The sequence below is a fragment of the Halichoerus grypus genome, chromosome 8 (assembly GCF_964656455.1).
Source record: "Halichoerus grypus chromosome 8, mHalGry1.hap1.1, whole genome shotgun sequence".
In the NCBI taxonomy this organism is placed as follows: domain Eukaryota; kingdom Metazoa; phylum Chordata; class Mammalia; order Carnivora; family Phocidae; genus Halichoerus; species Halichoerus grypus.
This window is the reverse complement of record NC_135719.1, coordinates 123,029,888-123,048,279: the sequence shown is the minus strand read 5'-3', so window position 1 is coordinate 123,048,279 and position 18,392 is coordinate 123,029,888. Positions and strand designations below refer to the sequence as shown.

The 18,392-nt window shown below is 40.6% G+C and overlaps 2 protein-coding genes across 12 annotated transcripts in view; both read right to left on the bottom strand.

The window, feature by feature from the left end:
- RGS6 (regulator of G protein signaling 6) overlaps positions 1 to 18,392 on the bottom strand; it is a 542,298-nt gene that overhangs the window by 381,754 nt on the left and 142,152 nt on the right. The gene's annotated exons all lie outside the window — the stretch shown is intronic.
- LOC118540989 (large ribosomal subunit protein eL34-like) overlaps positions 3,444 to 18,392 on the bottom strand; it is a 73,896-nt gene continuing 58,947 nt past the window's right edge. Inside the window, exon 4 of the mRNA XM_078078766.1 lies at positions 3,444 to 3,806. Coding sequence (XP_077934892.1) covers positions 3,444 to 3,806 — 363 coding nt within the window. The remainder of the gene's footprint in view (positions 3,807 to 18,392) is intronic.

Below are 18,392 nucleotides of genomic sequence, written 5' to 3'. Positions count from 1 at the left end.
AGATCCACAGTTTACTAGCAGGGTAATTTGGGGCAACATACTCTAAGTTGTTTTAAGATTCCTCACGAGTGAACTTGGGATGATGATAACACTTGGCCAGGGGGTGAGCATTACGTAAGAACATGCTGCCGAGCAGCCAGCAAGGTCTGCAGTACAGCAAGCCACTCCCTGAACGGCCACAGCCAGGTGAGTGTGTGAGCCTGAACAGAAGAATGTCACAGGGATAGCTGTAACACTCATCGTCAAGGAAGGAGAACTCACAATCTTCTTCAAAAAATAGCATACATTCCACATCAGCAAGTTTTATTTTTGGCTAATAAATCCATCTTCTTACTATTTGGTGATGAGGTAAAACGTGGTAGCAGGAGGAATCTTGGATTGGAGTCAAGCAAACACAGGCTTGAGGTCTAATTCTCAAAGCACCTGTGTGGTATTGGGCTAGTCACTTCCCTTCACCGCGTCAGCTCAGGTCCTCTCGAGCGAAGCTGGTAGCTGACAGCACGGTGAGGTGCGCCAGATGGGCAAGGAGCAGCACAGTCTTAAAGCGCTTAACAAAGTATCTGTCCATTGCAAGGTGGTGGTAGCTTCATAGTTTTGGGGTTCTCCTGGAATCCCCACATATAAACATATGTAATTAAATAGAAAAATTAAAAAATACATAAATAATATTTACAACAAAACTAGGTGATAAGATACCCTCCCCTCCCCTCAAACAGCAAAATTCAAGCAGGTAAGGATAAACCACCAACAGCTACATGACTAGCCAACTCCTGCTCCCAGGACAGAGCCTCACGCTGGAGAGAATCTCCTGAGAGAAAAATCAAAATTGAGCAAAACAAGAATAACAAAGATGAAAAAGCAGAAGATCCAGGTAACAGTGGGGAAGGAAAAGAATAGTAGGAAATTTCAGACAGTAAGTTTTGTTTGTTTTTTAACACTACATGAATAGAAGAGGGAGTTCTGTGAAGTTAGAAAAAACTATCTGAACCAAGTCTCTTGGTAAAACGTCAGGAAAATGAGCAACAGAAAAGCACTGAGATCAAATTCTACCCAATATTACTATAAGAACAAGAGAAAAGGGAATAAAATAACGTCTCCACAGATAATAAAAGCACACCGAGGAAAACAGCCTCAAAAATCAGATCACAACTATAATATACAATTTCTAAATATGCCAAAAGACACAGAAAAAATATACTAAAGAAACAAGAATAAATAAGAACTAAAAGAAAGTCAGAAATGAGGTGACAGAACTTGAGGGAATTTGAAATTTTAGAAATAAAGTCTTAACTAGAAGGAACTTAAGAGTGAATTAAAATGATAATAATACCTTGAGATAATGAAGAAAATGTTACAAGGAAAAATGATAAATTTTTGAAGACAAGCAAATAAGATGCAACATAATAAAATAACAGGAGACTCTGAAAGGGGAAAGAAAACCTAGAACAAGGGAACATAATGCATACAAAGAAAAAATACTTTGATAAAGGAAACTTTCCTAAAATACAAAAATTTAGAAACTGCATGTTAACATGTAGTTAAAAAAGAAACTACACATGTGAGAATAATGACCCAGAACTACCAACACCAGACATACACTACCAAAATTTCAAGACTTTAAAGAAAGGAAAAAACACACCAAAAACTCCCCCCAAAAACCAACCTCTGGGGTTCTAGGCAAAAAGAGAACGTGACTTACAAGAGAAAGAATACTGGATTATCAGAATGTACGGCAATGTTTTATACCAGAAGACAACTGAGGAACACATCTAGGTACTCAAGGAAAGAAAATAAAAGCCAAGCATGTTATATCCATTGTGGATATATCTCCTTTCTTCCACCTTAAGAATCTTGGTTCTCAACGGCACAGAGAACGCTAGATTCGAATATTTCATAATTACTCATTTGCTCTATTCCACATTATACCCACACTATTCTTACTACCAGCAATTATGATCACTAAAAAGACTTTAAAATTTTTTGTGCACATGTTAGTTCAATTTTCCCTATACTTTATGGTTACACCAAATCTGTGTTATCAGATAATAGTTATTTACATGCTATACTTTCTCTCATTTACCCCTCATTTAATGTGAACTCTTAGTTTTATATATTTAATGCTTACCACCATCTCTATATCAGTGGTTCTCTAGTCTCTTGGTTGTCTGAAACTCATTCTCTAGTAGATTCCTTAGGAAGAAAGGAGATATAGATGCCATAGAAAAGAAGAAAAACTCTGTAGTCCTAAATTGTAAACATTAGGATAAATTTGTGGTATTTTAACTTTATTTATATTTAAATACATATTTAATTATAATATATATAAAGTCGGGGTGCCTGGGTGGCTCAGTCGTTAAGCGTCTGCCTTTGGCTCAGGTCGTGATCCCAGGGTCCTGGGATCGAGCCCCGCATCGGGCTCCCTGCTCCACAAGAAGCCTGTTTCTCCCTCTCCCACTCCCCCTGCTTGTGTTCCCTCTCTCGCTGTGTCTCTCTCTGTCAAATAAATAAATAAAATCTTAAAAAAATATATATATATAAAGTCACTATATCTATATGTAGGTAGAAAAAGACATGTAGATAAAAATATTTCCTAGCTCCATCAACTGAAAAGATGCAGGAAAAAAAACAAAGCCAGTAGCCATAAGTGCCTAGTTTATGGTTTTATTTATCATTTTCCCATTAAAAGGGAGGTTTCTTGGAGAAATGGCTGATTACTGGTCGAGGGTAAGCAATGTACCAGATGAGCATGGAACAAAGAAGGAAAAAGTCAGAGAACTGGAGTCAGACCAAGAGGAATCAAGAGGCAAGCCAAAGAAGCTCCCATTGGCCAAAGGATAGGACAGTTTGAGCTTTAAGAAGGGTAAGGTTTGCCAATATTCGATAGCCTTCCAGTATGTTTAAGTCTAGTAGCTCATAAGGGCATTAAAAAAAAAAAAAAATTGGTCATTTTCTGAACATGATAGGGAAATAATTCACCATCTTGAAAACTAGGTAAATAAAAGGAAAGCTGAGCATTTGATCTGCTTTTCATGTATGACTCTATCACTGGGGAGCCATATACTGATAAACTTTTATTCTACAAAAACTATTCCAGCTAATAAGTAAAAGTGAAAACGAAATGACAGAATATTGCCAATATACGCCTCCCAACAGATCCAGGTATCGAACAGCTATGCTTGATAACATCAAAAAACTATAAAACTAGATATCCTATGCCTCCTGATGAAAGAACCCAATACCACCTATAGTCTTGGCAAAAGGATCAAGCTTGGGTTTGATAAAGCCCCCATATCCAGCTGCCAATATGCAGGAACTGTAGAGGATCACGTGGAACGGCACCATGAGGTTGCAACTGCAAAATCTGCACTCTGGGGAATTCAACAAGTCAAACATCTAGGTTTTTTTATTTTTGTTTAAAACAAAAATAAAAAAACCTCATTTTTTTATTTAGCTTTCTGACTCTGTGCTTGGGCCTTCAACACTTTCACAACAATTTTCTGCTCCTCAGTAAGGAAAGCACGCTTGATCCTGTCACGAACACACTTAGCATACATGGAACCACCACAGGCCCTGCTGGCGTGTTTTTTCGTTTTGGACAACCTCATAAGGACTTTAGGTCTCACAGCACGAACTCCTCGAAGTCGGCCTGGGCACACGCCACATGCAGATTTTGGTGCTTTCCCAACCTTCTTGGTATAAAGGTAAATGATTCTATTACCAGGGATTCGGGACAGTCTAGTTTTGTTAGAGGCTGTATTATAGGACAGCCTACGACGGTAGGTCAAACGCTGGACAATTCTGAACGTCTATGGACGCTGTCCCCGGAAGAGAAACATCTAGGTTCTTTAACAGATACATTGCATGAAAAAGAAAGCAACAGTGGGGAGGGGGCAATAGATGGAGAGACAAAAAGTTACCACAAACAGGAAAGACTAAACTATAGTATCTGGGGATGTATGATTCAGTAATAAAACTATAAAGAGACAAGGAAGCAATTACTGTGAAACTCAAGATAGTGGATTCTTCAGAAGGAGGAAGGAGCTGTGGTTGGTAAGAGGGACATAGGTCGGGTTTCTGACTTGACTGGCAAAGTTCTAGTTCTTGACCTGGGTGGTAGTTACAAAAATGTCCACCTTACCATAGTTCACTAAGCTAGAGGTTCTTAAACTCCAGCATGCCTGGGAATCCTTTGAAGGGTCTGTTAAAACAGAGGCCCCACCTCCACAGTTTATGATTTAAAATCTACACAGAAGCTCAAACATGTGTATTTCTAGCAAGTTCTAAGACAATGCTGGTGCTGCTAATCTGGAGACCACACCTCAAGAATCTTTGCAGTAAGCTATCCTTAATTTGTCTGTTTTTTGTTTTGTTTTGTTTTGTTTTGAGTCTGTGTCTTATTTTTCAATAAAAAGGTTAAATGGATGGATGGATGGATGGATGGATGGATGGATAGATGGGTGGACGGACAGATGGAGGGGCAGGTGGGCTCAGTGGGTGGGTGGAAAGATAGGCAGACTGACAAACAGAACTAGGAAAAAAAATCATATCAAACCACGGGAAGATTGCCTTACCACTTATATGTTATATACCTGGTCCCTCTTTACTCAATGATGTGCTATCCAACGTATTCATACGTTTGCTAGGTATCCCTCTGTAACCTCTGGAGCTTTCTCTCCCAGTCATTATCTGAGAGTTTCCCAATCCAAAAGAGACACTGGAACGTACTTGGAACCCAGGTCAAAGACAACTTATAATGGTTTATTTATTTTATTTATTTATTTTTTATTATGTTATGTTAATCACCATACATTACATCATTAGTTTTTGATGTAGTGTTCCACGATTCATTGTTTGCGTATAACACCCAATGTTCCATGCAGAACGTGCCCTCCTTAATACCCATCACCAGGCTAACCCATCCCCCCAGCCCCCTTCCCTCTAGAACCCTCAGTTTGTTTTTCAGAGTCCATAGTCTCTCATGGTTCGTCTCCCCCTCTGATTTCCCCCCTTCATTCTTCCCCTCCTGCTATCTTCTTCCTTTTTTTTTTTTTTTAACATATAATGTATTATTTGTTTCAGAGGTTTATTGATAAGGTTGGGCACTGTTTTGTTTTTTCAATGTAGGAAAGATATTTTATGCACAAAGCCAACACCTCAGTATCCCTCTACAATCTTGAGCTTTCTTATTAAAGGCAAATTCACTCCACTGCATCTTACAGAATTCTCTCCAGAAGACTGCTGTGGGACTATTTAAAAAAGATTAATCCTGATCACACAAATTATCAATTAAATATCTACAAGCTATTTCTTATCTTCTCAACATTTACCCTCAGACCAAAATAAAAAGCAAAGTGCACTTCAGAGCCATGAATAAAAAAAATAATTGGTCATGAGTTCAAATATCAGAGACTGAGCTTCAGCCATTTAAGTTTGGGGAATATTTCCTAGAAAGAAAAAAGAAAAGCAGAAGTAGTAAATAAAGTATTAAGTGATCTGAAATATAAAAGAGAGCAAAATTCCTAGAATTTTAACAAAATCAAACCATAGTTATACAAACAGGAAAGGGCACTCACAAGATTTATCTAGCTAATAAATTCAATTCTACAACTGCTTATATGCCTGCTGCGTGAAAGTACAAAAATGAACAGAACATAATCCTTGCCCTCAGGACATTAAAACTGAAAAAGGAAGCTCTACAACATTTTTAACTCTAAGATCAGGAAAAATATGAGTGGTGATATAAGGTACAAAAAGCTTTTGCTTGGATAAAAAGAGAGAGATTTGATTTATTAGAGGCAAAACCACAGCCGGCCTGTCTCACTGATAGAAGAGTCATCTCTGAGTTATATCTGGAATGTCCAGAAAGGGCTTCATACAATCCTCATTCCTTGTATATTACTGGCTGATGCCTGACATTCAGTGCATTCAGCTTCATACCTAGTGTCAGGATCTGATTCCTGCAGGGCATTCTAGTAACCTACTGCCTTTTATGGGGTCATACAGTTATTCTTCGACTGGGGACCACGAACATATCCATGGACATGTGAATTTTCTACTGACAAATGTTTATGTATTTCGTTTAAATAATAATCTAAAAAATATTCCTAGAGGCACAATCAGATCCTTGTACTCACAATGGTCCCTGGGCCAACAGCATGAGCATAAACCTGAAAATTTATTGGAAATGCAGAATCTTGGGCCCCACCCCAGTCTGCATTTTACCAAGATCCTCAGGTGATTCATCTGCACATTAAAATTTAAAAGGCACTGAGTTATATAACCATCTTATAATCGAGCAATGCCAGGGGCTTCAGTGTTCATATTTGTGTTTATAATCAAGTCGACACCACATAGTGCCACGCTAATTACTGTAGGCCACAGAGAAGTGGACAGAGGTGGAAATGATATCTAAACGGTGCTTTCATAGCAAACAAAGGATGACTAATGTCACAGTGCACTGTGAAATGGAAGGGTTTATAGTCATCGTTAACAGAGAAAACTGTGGGAAAATGAAGGCGTCAAAGGCCATGGTAGTTTTGAGTCAGGATGTCATTTCAGTAAAAATAACATCATCTGTCATGTTAGGTTAATGCTGTTAGTTTGAAATTCTGAAGTTTTTCTTGTCTTTAATTTTTAAGTCTGTTCCGTTAAAATTTGATTTTCAATTTTTTGCTTTATAGATGCATAAAGGCTATAAGCAAGCATATTAGTAGTTTATACATGGCTTTATGTTTGCACATAGTTAAGTAACATTAAAGTAAAAATGGAATACCACACCTATATTCACAAGATTGCTTTCCTTTAAAGGGAAATATCTCTCATATTTAGTAAACACTGCAACGGTAAAAATAAAGGATGGGCATTAGTTTTGACAGAAGGAAAAAGCATGAAAACAGAGGATACCTGGGAATCCCCAATAGCACCATCTAGAGCAGCCTCTGAGAGGCCAAAGAAACATCTCTCCCACCTCACATACCTTTGTTTTGGATGGCAGAGGACATCAGCCCATAAATAGCATTTTCAGGGCCCAAAAAGTCAATGCTGTTCCTCCCACATCATTTTAAAAAACTAAACAAAAGTAAAATTCAATAAGCTCCTGGAGAAACATCCAGAAATAATAATAACAACAACAACAAAATAGCAATTACTACAAAACAGCACTCTTCTGAGCACTTTACTTACATTAACTCATTTATCTCTATTAATAATCTATGGCAAAGTCATTTCTTTGGTAGATTATGAAAAAGGCCATACTCTTTCATTCATAGATAGAATCTGTTTCTACACTTTTTGAACTGACTGGTCTTAATGACTTGCTTTGACCAATGGAAGGTGGTAGAAGTGATGATGTACCATTTCTGAGTCTAGGCTTCAAGTGGTCTTGCAAGCTTCTAGCACATTCTTAAGAACCCCATGTCTGCTATGCAAATACACCCAGGCCTATTCATTCAATCTAAGAAAAAAATGCACAATTTGATTTTCTTTCCTTGAAGGGCATAGTGTAATTATGATCTTCTGTAACTTTTTACTTAAGGGAAAAGTTGTTTTCTACTATTATGACTTTCCCTAAATTGTTGTATATACAGAAATATATAAATTCAAGAAAGCAAAAAGGAGCTGGAAGTTAGCTTGATGATGGCTGCTGCTGGAGAAAAGGGAGATAAGATGAAAAGGTATTGCTTTCCTCCTGTGTTTTTAAGAACTTGACTAAAATTGCACAGAACATATTTAGTTGCATAAATAAGACAGGAAAACCATTAGTTTAAAAATCATGTCAAAGTGTTAAGGTTTTTGCTTTTCTTCCTAAGTCCTACTTAAATACAGCGCATGCCACCATTTGACACTCACATAACCTCACACTGCAGTTTGGAGATGTGTTTAAAGATGATTCCTAGAGGTCAAGGACAGCGCTGGGACAGCTGGGATGCAGCTGTGAGGGGGCCTCATTTACAGAGACACAAGTAAGACTGCACAGGTGCTAAGAATGGTTCTCTTCTAGGTCTTAAATAACAGCACTATCAAATTCTAAAGATATTTTGTACAGAGCGTGCAACTCTGAGCAGCAAGCCAAATCTTTGGTTCTTCTTCTGAAACTTATGGCAATCTTGTAGTCTGGATTTTCTAGAACATTTCCAATTTTAACTATTCTGTTCCATTGTCAAATCCCCACTGAGATTTTGGCTGAGGGTTTCCTCGACGTCGTGACTTCATGAACAAGTAAACTTTTGAGGGGAGAAAACAGTGATTGAGGGACTGACACTAGATTGCCAGCTTCCAGCCAATGAAGTTATTTTTTAAATAATAAACAAGTTTTTAAAAGTTAATGGTGTTTCTGCCACCGACTTGGTTGTATAATCTTGAGTAAATTATTTAACCTTTCTAAGCCTCCGTGCATTCATCTATAAAATGGGGAGAGTAATAAATGTTTCCTCCTCAAGCTTGGGAGTGCTTACGCTAACATCTGACACTCTAACTGCTCAACAGAGGTAGCCGGGACTGCTACAGTGATAATCGCTGCCATCACTTCCAGAAAAAGTAATGAGTCCAATGACAATTAATCCTAGCCAGAGCCAAAGGGAAGAGGGGAGGGTCCTCACAAGAGCAATGGCAGAGCTGTCTTAATACATCTGGCCCAGCCTTTCACTAGGGATCAACAGCTCCCAAGGAGAGCAACCCCAAACCTACTAAACCTTAATCAACTGAAAGAAAGGGCCTCCAAAGGAAGAAAAAAAAATCAGTATTTCCCTTGGCACACCAGCTGTGACAGGATGGGGTTCGGACGTGCAGGATACAAATAACCACGTCAAAGCCCACACTCCCAACTCAGCGGGGCTGTCACTGCCTGTCCTTTGCCCACTTCTGCAGCCCTTTTGTGTTCATCTCCTGGGCCCTTGGTTCAAGCCACACACCTCACTGACTCAACTATGACGTTATCTTCCAGATAAAACGTCCATTAACTCTGCTCACATAACACACTGAGGCTCCCATGTCTGCATCTATCATGCACTTAACCACAGCGCTATTGTTAAATGTTTAAATTTATGTCATTTTCATAGTTAAGGAGATTACAAATCCATCATATAAACAGGCTGAGTATAATAATCATCATTTTGCCTCCACACTCTCACATCCAACACACCATAAACATTCAGCTGTATTTCCTGCCCATCTTTTTCCCCCCTAGGCATTGTTTACATGGTTTTGGTTCACATAAACACATAGTTTCAAGTGTGCAATGGTTGCTGTATTTTTCAATTATCTGAGCATTTTTCAAATTACTTCACAGTCTTCAAAGATCATCATTGAATTGCTGTGTAACATTCTACCAAGGAAATGTTTTTAATTTACTTAAGCATGCCTCTCCTGAGGGACATGCAGAGCATCCCCATTTTTGGCTATTAGAACTAAAACGAATAATTTCCATGCATATGGATTTTTCCATATTCTGAAATATTTCCTAAAATGAGATGCCCGGAAATTGCATTACTGGCTCAAAAGAAATGGGCACTGGGATGGCTTTAGAGATATACGGTCAGATTGTTCTTGACAAAAATATAGATGTTTCTTATACATAAGTACCTATTTGCATCTCAGCCATTTTCCAAGCAACTCATTCTGTCCATGCTGTCTCTGCTCCTCACTCACTCTCCCAGTGTTTCTCTCCCTGCCGTCTGCAGCACCGCCCGTGGACAATCTATCCTGTTGGAACACCGATTGTCCACGGACACCCTGAACATCTTGCCTTGGTCCAGGACTCCCTGAAAAAGTCATCCCCCATGTGTTCCTCGGGGGTCCCCTTTTCTCTTCAGGGAACTTTCTCATGGATGGGATATTAAAATATGCCTATAACTCAATGGACTAATGTGCTTTAAGTGCAAATATATTTAAAGATCACAACAGTTTGATTTATACATTAGATAATGTAAAACTCATATTACTTCCTTAATGCTAAAATATTTTTTAATCCTAATAATGTACAAGAGGACCCATTTCATTACAGTTCTGCTCTCATTAGGAATCATTTGTTCTGTGTGTCTATTTGAGCAAATGTTTGATGAACACTGATGTGCACTGTAATGTGAAGTTTTTAAAAAGTGATTTTTTTTTTTACATGTCTACCTACCTCCACTAAACTTCGTCTTCTGAGAGAAGAAACTACCATATTTTTCTCTGTAGCGTTCGCACTCAAAGATCTTGATAGAGATACAAAAGGGAGGGGAAAGAGAAAAGAAGAGGGGGGAGAAAAAGGACAAGAGAAAGGAGCAAGGGAAGAACAATCAAGAATTAGGGTTGTGAGCATCTGGGGACTCTGCACTACAAGTAGGTGGGTGCAGAGACAAAATTCAAGGACATGATCAGGACTAAAGACATAACTAAATCTGCTAATCTACACGTATTTCACCACAAAATCCTCCTTTATATTCATGCAAAAAAAAAAAAAAAAAGATAGTGGCTTCTGAGAGCCAATTATACTGAATCTTTTATCAGGACCCCCCCTCACCCCCACCACCAGTGGAACTTTCTTCAGAGCAGACTGTTGTTTAACAAGACAGCAGAATCATCTATATGTTCTTCTTTTGGGGTCATGAACTAGCCCGGCGGATAAGCAACAGGAACATCCCTCCCCAAAACTAGGTATCTATATCTGAGAGCTCATTTAAATGTCCACAAAGCAGTCACGTAAAGAAGATGATATTACTGTCCCAGAAATAAACCTTAAAGGTGTATAACTCCCTTCGCCCAGGCCTGAGTTCAAAGCCTGGCGAGACCACCTCCTCGCTGTGTGAACCTGGTCCTTAAGCTCTTAGCTTCTCATCTGAAAAACATGAGGATAGAAAGAGGATCTGTAAGATGGGGATAATAACAGCTGGGATCTCACAGGCAGGGTTGTTGTGGGATTAATGAGTTAATACATGCTCAGAGCAGTTACTAGTATATATTAAGTGCTAAATAAACAGGGAGTGGTTATGAACATTGGTAAATAAGCCAAGAGATGAAAAAACACATGATTCTGAGGGATGCACAGAGGTCCTATATCTTTTCAAGTGTGTACAATGAGAAAGAAGTCCACATATGAATTGCTTGTATATAAGGTTTTCTTTGGCAACCCTGTGTGTACTAGGGCTCTATGCATTTAGAAGTCCAACAGCACAGAAAATAGGCATTTTCTAGAATAATTTACCTAAGAAGCAAGAAGGTAACACAAATGAGAGTGTGGGGGTGCGATTTTATAGGGGACAAGAGAAGGGAAGCTCATCTTCTGTCTGAACGGAACAGTCACCAGTTAGTACAAAGCAATTAGTGCTAATGGGGAATTGAGGCCCAATTTTACCAAATCTTCCAAATTTTTAAGATAAACTAAAACTCTGTATTCTTATGTAGTTTCTGGATCATTAAATGTTGCAAACTATCTCAATGGTTTCTAAAAACTCTGTGCAGGTCAATCAAAATATATCTGTGAGACAAATTTGGCCTGAACTCTGACAGCGTGTCCTCTTTAAGCTTGGAGAAAAACCATGTCCCTCAACCAGTGTCCCCCCAGCCCCATACCTTCCCAAGAACCAATTCCCACTACGTTCCCACCACAGGGAGGTGTGAAGAGCGTTAGTGCTCCGCGAATACCCGCACACTGCACCGCTGCTAGTTAGTGAACAGCAACTCCACCGAGGGCCTGCTGCATATACAAACTACTTAACCATCTTCAGGGGGCAGAGAAGAAGTAGGAACAGGAAGATTCCGGCCAGACACATGCAGGTAAAGTGACAGCCAGCATTACGTTGTACATAACTGTCCAATTGTGTGGTGCCCATTCGAGGCACCAGAGGGATTTGGGCCAGGGGTCCTGAACCAGACCACCCGACCACGAGGATAGGGGAGCCTCTGGAGAAGACAGAGGGGTACGTTCCAGGTAAGAGAGGTGAAATGAGCAGCAGCACAGCTGTCTCAGGTTATTAACGTTGGAAAAGTCTATGTGGTCCAGTTCGTTTTTAGTGTTGGTTTTGTTTTGTTTTGGTCAGGGAAAGGTATAAGCCACCCTTAACACGGTTGCTGCCAATTACCATAAAAAACCCGTATGTTGGTGTAGTTGACTATAAACTCAAACATTTCTGAGCCTCTGAACACGATGCGTTGCTTGGCTGGTGGCACCGGGCCACGAGGTGGCCCCTGCCCATAAGAAGGCACAGTCCAGTGAGGGAGCGGACTGTACAGAGAGACAGCGTGGCAGGCCCGGGGATCGTGGCTACGGAGTGCTGTGTCCAGGGAGTGGAGGGGCCTTCACGCAGAAGCCACCAGCCGGGCTGCATCTGGGGGTGAGGAGGAGTGTGCCAGGCAGACAAGGGGGGGAGGGGTGTTCCAGGAAGTGGCAGCAACACAGGCCGAGGCGGAGAACGGTGAAAGCCAGTAGTTTATAGCAGCAAAGATACCCTCCCTCTTTTCCACCTCTTCATTCTTGGTCTGTTTGCTAATTACGGCCTTCCTGTGTCTCAGCAAGACAGGAATCTCTGAAGATCCTTACAGATTCTCAAAACTTGCTCTAGGGTGCTGTTCATTCACATGAAAAGGCAGCAAAGATGAAAAAGCACCAAAGACGTGAAGAGAATGTCTTGCGGCGCCAGATGCGATTAACTGTGTCTGCGCAGTCTGGGCACAGAGTGCAGTCAGTAAAATCGACTCTGATCTTACTGATCTGGGGATAGAGTATTCTCTGCTTGGCCTCCAATACATGAGGAGGGGGTCACATACCAAGAACAGAAATTGCACAACAAAGCTCAGGGTTGGTTTTGATTTGAGCTTAGGGTTGTTGCATGTTTTGTGTTTTGTTTACAACTTTAACTGTTAAAAAGAATTTTTTTAAGTTCGTACTTATTTTTGCTCAGAAACTTAGGACCACCATTGTCATGTTTCAAAATGCCATGAAAAGGATACTCTAAGGGTACTAGAGGAGTAAGTTTTAGGATCCTGGCTCCATTACCTGCTACATGGAGCAGGATTTTCACCCTTTTCTTCTCTGACTGGCTTCCGATGGCCCTTGAATCCCCAAGGGGAGGAAAGGAAGGAGACTGTGGTAGCTTGTTCCAAAGATGGGTCCCCCGTGGACCGTGCCTCCTGCCTCACCTTGTCTGGGCTATCCTGCATAACCAATGGAAGGTTAATGCTGCAGTACTTCTAAGGCTGAGTCAGAAGAAGCTTGCAGTATCTGCCTTGATCTCCTGGGACTTTCAGCTTCAGAACCCAACCACCAGACTAGGAGAAGCCCATGCCACATGGAGAGACCATGCCGGAAGCCAAGCTGAGATCAACGGCCAGCCACGTGATGAGCCATCTTGGACATGTTCAGCTCAGTGAGTGTTCAGATGACTCCAGCCCCAGTTGCCATTTGAGAGCAAGGGCATGAGACCTCCGCCCTCCCCCAGCAAGGACAACCGAGCTGAGTGCAGCCAACACCTACAACAGCAAGATAGAACCAGAAGACAGATATCAACAGAAGTGAAAGGAAAACCTGAAATTAAACCAGACTTTTCTACCTATGGCAACATGGTAAATGAGATTGAAATTTGTGGCCCAATTGAGCTTTTTAAATTTAAATGTAGTTATTTATTGTCCCTCACCCCCTTTCCCTAGTGATCACCTGAGGATAATCAAGACATAAGAGTATACATTGTCTGGGAAGAGATGCAGAATTAACAAGCCTCATTTCATACGTCTATGTGTTTTTCTTAATTATCTTCAAAGTTTACTTTTTAGCCTAGAAAAACAAAAGCAAAATCTTCAGAAACAGAGCAAGATTAGTCTCCACCAACATCCTTCATGTATTAAAGTCAACAATCAAATACATTGATATGGGCAGTGTACCAGCACTTCCTATCTTTCCATTTTAACTATGAAATGGGCATGACATTAGAAATGTAACAGTTTTCCATTTTCATGGTGATGGCCTTTGTTTTTACATTTGATGCTTAGTAGCGAAACTCTTGTGTGCCCTATATGATAGGCTGGTGGTTGGCAATTAGTTGCCCCCTCAGCACCCATCTCCTGTGTGTTCCTTGTTAGTGCCCTCCACTTTGTTTGAAACCTTATGGGTCAGCTAAATACAGAGCTATCCTTGAAACCAGACACTATTATAGCCATTTAGAATTAAGAGCAAGACTGCGGGGGAGCTCTGATGAAACTTTTGCTATCCCGATAAAAGGAGAGAGCTATGGCCAGCACCACCACTTCACATCTCCCTTCTGAAGTATGGACATGATGCAGGGCACCTGGGTGGCTCAGTCGGTTAAGATCTGACCCTTGATTTCGGCTCAGGTCATGATCTCAGGGTCATGTGATCAAGCCCTGCATCGTGCTCCATGCTCAATGGAGAGTCTGCTGGAGATTCTCGCTCTCCCTCTCCCTCTGCCGCTTCCCCTGCTCATGCCCTCTCTCTCCCCCTTTCTAATAAACAAATCAATCTTTAAAAAGTGAACATGATGCCAGGAGTCACAGCAGCAGCCGTTTTGCAACCATGAGGCAATAAGCGTAAGGATGAAGGCTAATATATTAGGAAGAGCAGGGAAGAAAACACAAAATAATCGGGATTTCTGATAGAATGTCCAAACAGCTGAACGAAGCCTAAACACGGCCTATCTCTAGATTTGTCAGGTGAGAAAAATGCCCCGGTTATTAAAACCACCACTGATTGTTTTTATTACCTGCAGCCAAATGCATTTCTGCTTGAAAGTGCTAGATTATTCATTGAAACCTAACAAGTAAGATTGAGTTCAATTATACCTGCTCAAATATAATTTTTCTTCAGACTCTACTATGGTCCCCATGGTTGATGAGGTACATTTTGCCCACTTCAACCACTCATTTAGATAAATGACATTTCAGCACTGAGAACTTGTCCTTTATGAAGAGCCTGCCATGAAGAGCCAACTACTCAGACTGACAATCAAAAAAACATCAGATAAAAGAGCATTAGACTTTCAAAGGCACAGTGGAATGAGTGGAGTGATTTGTCGGAGGCCTTTTTTTTTTTTTTTTTGCTTGATTGTTGTGTAATAGCGATAATATTCCTGCCTTTGGAATATACTTGCAGAAACAACTGTTGTGGTTATCAAACATCTCAGCTTTGCTTTAGCATTTAATCACCCACAAAACCCTATTTATTGTCTCTCTACTCCTCCATGGTTATCAGAATCCCATAATTAAGGCATAATGAAAGTAAACAGTGTCACAGAAAACTAGATGTCTTTAAAAGGAGAGTAGTTAAGGCAAGACAAATGTTCCTAAAGATAGCAGCAGAGCCAAGTAGAATTGCTAAGGAGCTCTGTTTGTGTGTGTGTTGGTGGTGATTAAAAAGAATCATCATCCAAGTGAAGTATTTAGGGAAAAATTGCCTCTTGATGGATAATAAATTAATCTGAAGAAGTCATATTGAAATCAAATAAGCATGTCAGTACAGTAAGACCCCTACACCAACCCCCAAACCCCAAGAAAAGGAAGGCTGCTCATCTCTGAAAAGCTAAAGTGAGGATGACTAATCCCTTATCAAGAGCTTGTCTTGTCTCCATGATTTATACCTTAGTTACTTCTAACTAAGGTATAAATGCACCCCTTTTGGTGTGCAAAACACGGCATGTAAAAATAGAAGAAAACCTTTTATTCATAAAGCCAAAATGTAAATACAGTACAAGTAACTGGGATGAGCTGGGCACCACATTTAGATGTGAGATTCCCGGTAGCTAAGGCAAAAAGAGAAAGCTTTTGCTTTACATTGCTTCCATTATTAGATAAAAGGAAGCATATCTATTCAATAGGAGAGTAGCTTTGTCCTGGTAGGGAATTCTTTTGGTAATTTAGGATACAAGAAATATTAAGGTTCATCATCTCTCTAATCACTTTTATCTTTTTTCATGGCATACAACACAATTTACTGTTCCATATTTTTAGAATACATCTGTGTAGTCCATACATACCTTTAGTGACTTTTTTAATGTCTGTAATCCCAAATAGACTGTAAACCCTGTGAGGAGGGAGGGATTCTTTGTTTTCTTCCAGAGCCTGGCTCCGTTTCTAACCCATTTTAGATTTTCAATCAATATTTATTGAATAAATGAATAAACTGTTTTGTCAAAGATAAAATTTGAAACCCAGAAATCCCCTTTCCCAAACCGCAAGGTACAACACTTGTATGTGTGCATAAGGTGATAGGTAAGGCCTGTCTGCTCAGCGCTATCTACAATAACCATGGCAACAACCAAAAGGAGAAAACCTAAATGTCCACCAACAAGAGAGTGGTTTCATATAATAGAATCTGATTTAGAAATTAAAATAAATAAATTGGAGCAATGTAGATAAAAAAAAGTGTTATGAAAATAGGCTTACAGAGAATAAGGCTTACAGAATAACATTCATATGGTTTTAAAATATGCTACAGAACATTATATATAGTTGTTTTGAAGTATACATGGGACAAATACACCAAATCTAAGACGGTGGTTTGTTTTTAGAATGGGATCGAGAAGGATACACATGGGGCTTCAATCATATCTGTGCTGTTCTGCTTCTGAGGCTGAATGGTGGTTATATGGCTATTCTCTCCCTCTCTCTCCCCAACCATACGTGTGTATACACATGCGCCGTGCGTGCGCACACCCAGATACTTTTTTGAATGCCTGGAGTATTTCAAAATAAAAAAACAAGAGAAGTCTGAGAAGCTGTCACAGACAAGAGAACTCTAAGGAGACTCGGAGGCATGCCAGCTAAGTGTAACATGGTAATCGGGTGGGGTCCTGGGATAGAAACAGGATGTTAGGTAAAAACTGAGGAACTATGAAAAAAGTATAGACTTCAGTTGATAATAATATATCAATATGTGTTCATTAACTGTAACAAATTCATTATCCAAATGTAAGATATTAATTAAGAGGAAAAACTGGATACACCGGTATTATGAGAACTCTCTGAACTACCTGCACAATTTTTCTGTAAATCTAAAACTGTTTCAAAGTAAGTTCATTTTTTAAAAAGTAAACACCACAAAAATATTCTTTAAGTGGACCTTTCTTATAGCAATCCTTAAAAAAAAAAAAAAAAGCATAAGCTGTAACAAACCATTCTGCTTAGTAAGGGCCTTCCCATAGTCCCAGTGTGTTGGGTTTTGATCATCTGACTTGCAGAAGAGAATGCAGAGAAGAGTAAGGTAATACATTCCCTAGACGGCTGTTATTTTCCTCAAACATCAGACAGCTCAAGCTTGCCTTTTGTAAGACCTGGCTAACAGCCAAACACCGGCTTGCTCCCAGGAAGTGAGTCCATCTGAGAACAGTGGCCCAGGGCAAACAGCTTCCTACCCCACGTGGCCACTTCCCACTCTCAACGTCTTTCCCAGCCGTGTCTCTTGTCCTGCTTGTATAGGCCATTTTCATAGTCAAGTGAAGCCAAACTATTTACATCCTCTTTAAAGGAAAAGAGAATAAAAAGACTGCATGGCAGATGTGGGCATAACACCTGGATTCCAATACATTTAAAAGGAATTGCATTCTCAAAGCCAAGCTCAGATGAGATGAAAGCCACAGAAGTGTAGACCCACAAAGAAGCTTGAAGCTTAACTCCTGTGGCCTCTTTGTTTAAGGATGAGTTAAGCAGGGTCTGGGGAGCTGATGTGACTTGGTCAAGGGCCCCTCACTCCGCCGGGCCCCTTCAGAAGCTAGGTACACTGAATGCCCTCCTCCTGTGAGCAAGGGAAAATGGGATCTCAGCGGTGACCAGGGCTTCTCTGAGGGAGGCAATGGGCTAAGCCCCTCTGCTTGCAGGGGAGGGTGCAGGCTAGGGGAAGGCCAATACAACAGGGGAAAGGCCCATGGGCTTTGAGTGAGAACAGGCCAGGGAGAGAAGGCTGGGAGCCCGAGGGCCAGTCTCTGGGAAGCAGCCAGTGGAAAGTCCCCTTCTTGTGCAGAGTGGCTGGAGAGACTGCTCATACCGCTATCGATGCTTCTGCCCTATTGCACTGGGACGCTTATGTCACCGCCCCCCCCCCCCCCGCCCCGTCCTCAGTGAAGCCCACCGCACTCACAAATGCTCATTTGGAGGGGTCTGCTTTGTAGAAATCACTGAAGCAGGACATCTGTGCCCAGATGACAGAGAGGAAGAAAGGCCCCTGGAAATGAGGAATACTGGGGAGGATGGGGGACTCTCATGGAATGTGGTGCCAGAGGCATGAGTCAATCCTACACAGATTTCAAGGGCATGGACATCAGCAAGGCCAAGTTGGATCTGGCTAATACCCCATTCCTAGTACACTAGCCTGGAAGTCTCCAAAAAGAAAACTTCATAGAAACTGCCCTACCTTCCCGTTAACCTTCTCCAGGAAGGTTTTTGCTGGTCCATGTGTAGATGTGATCATTGAA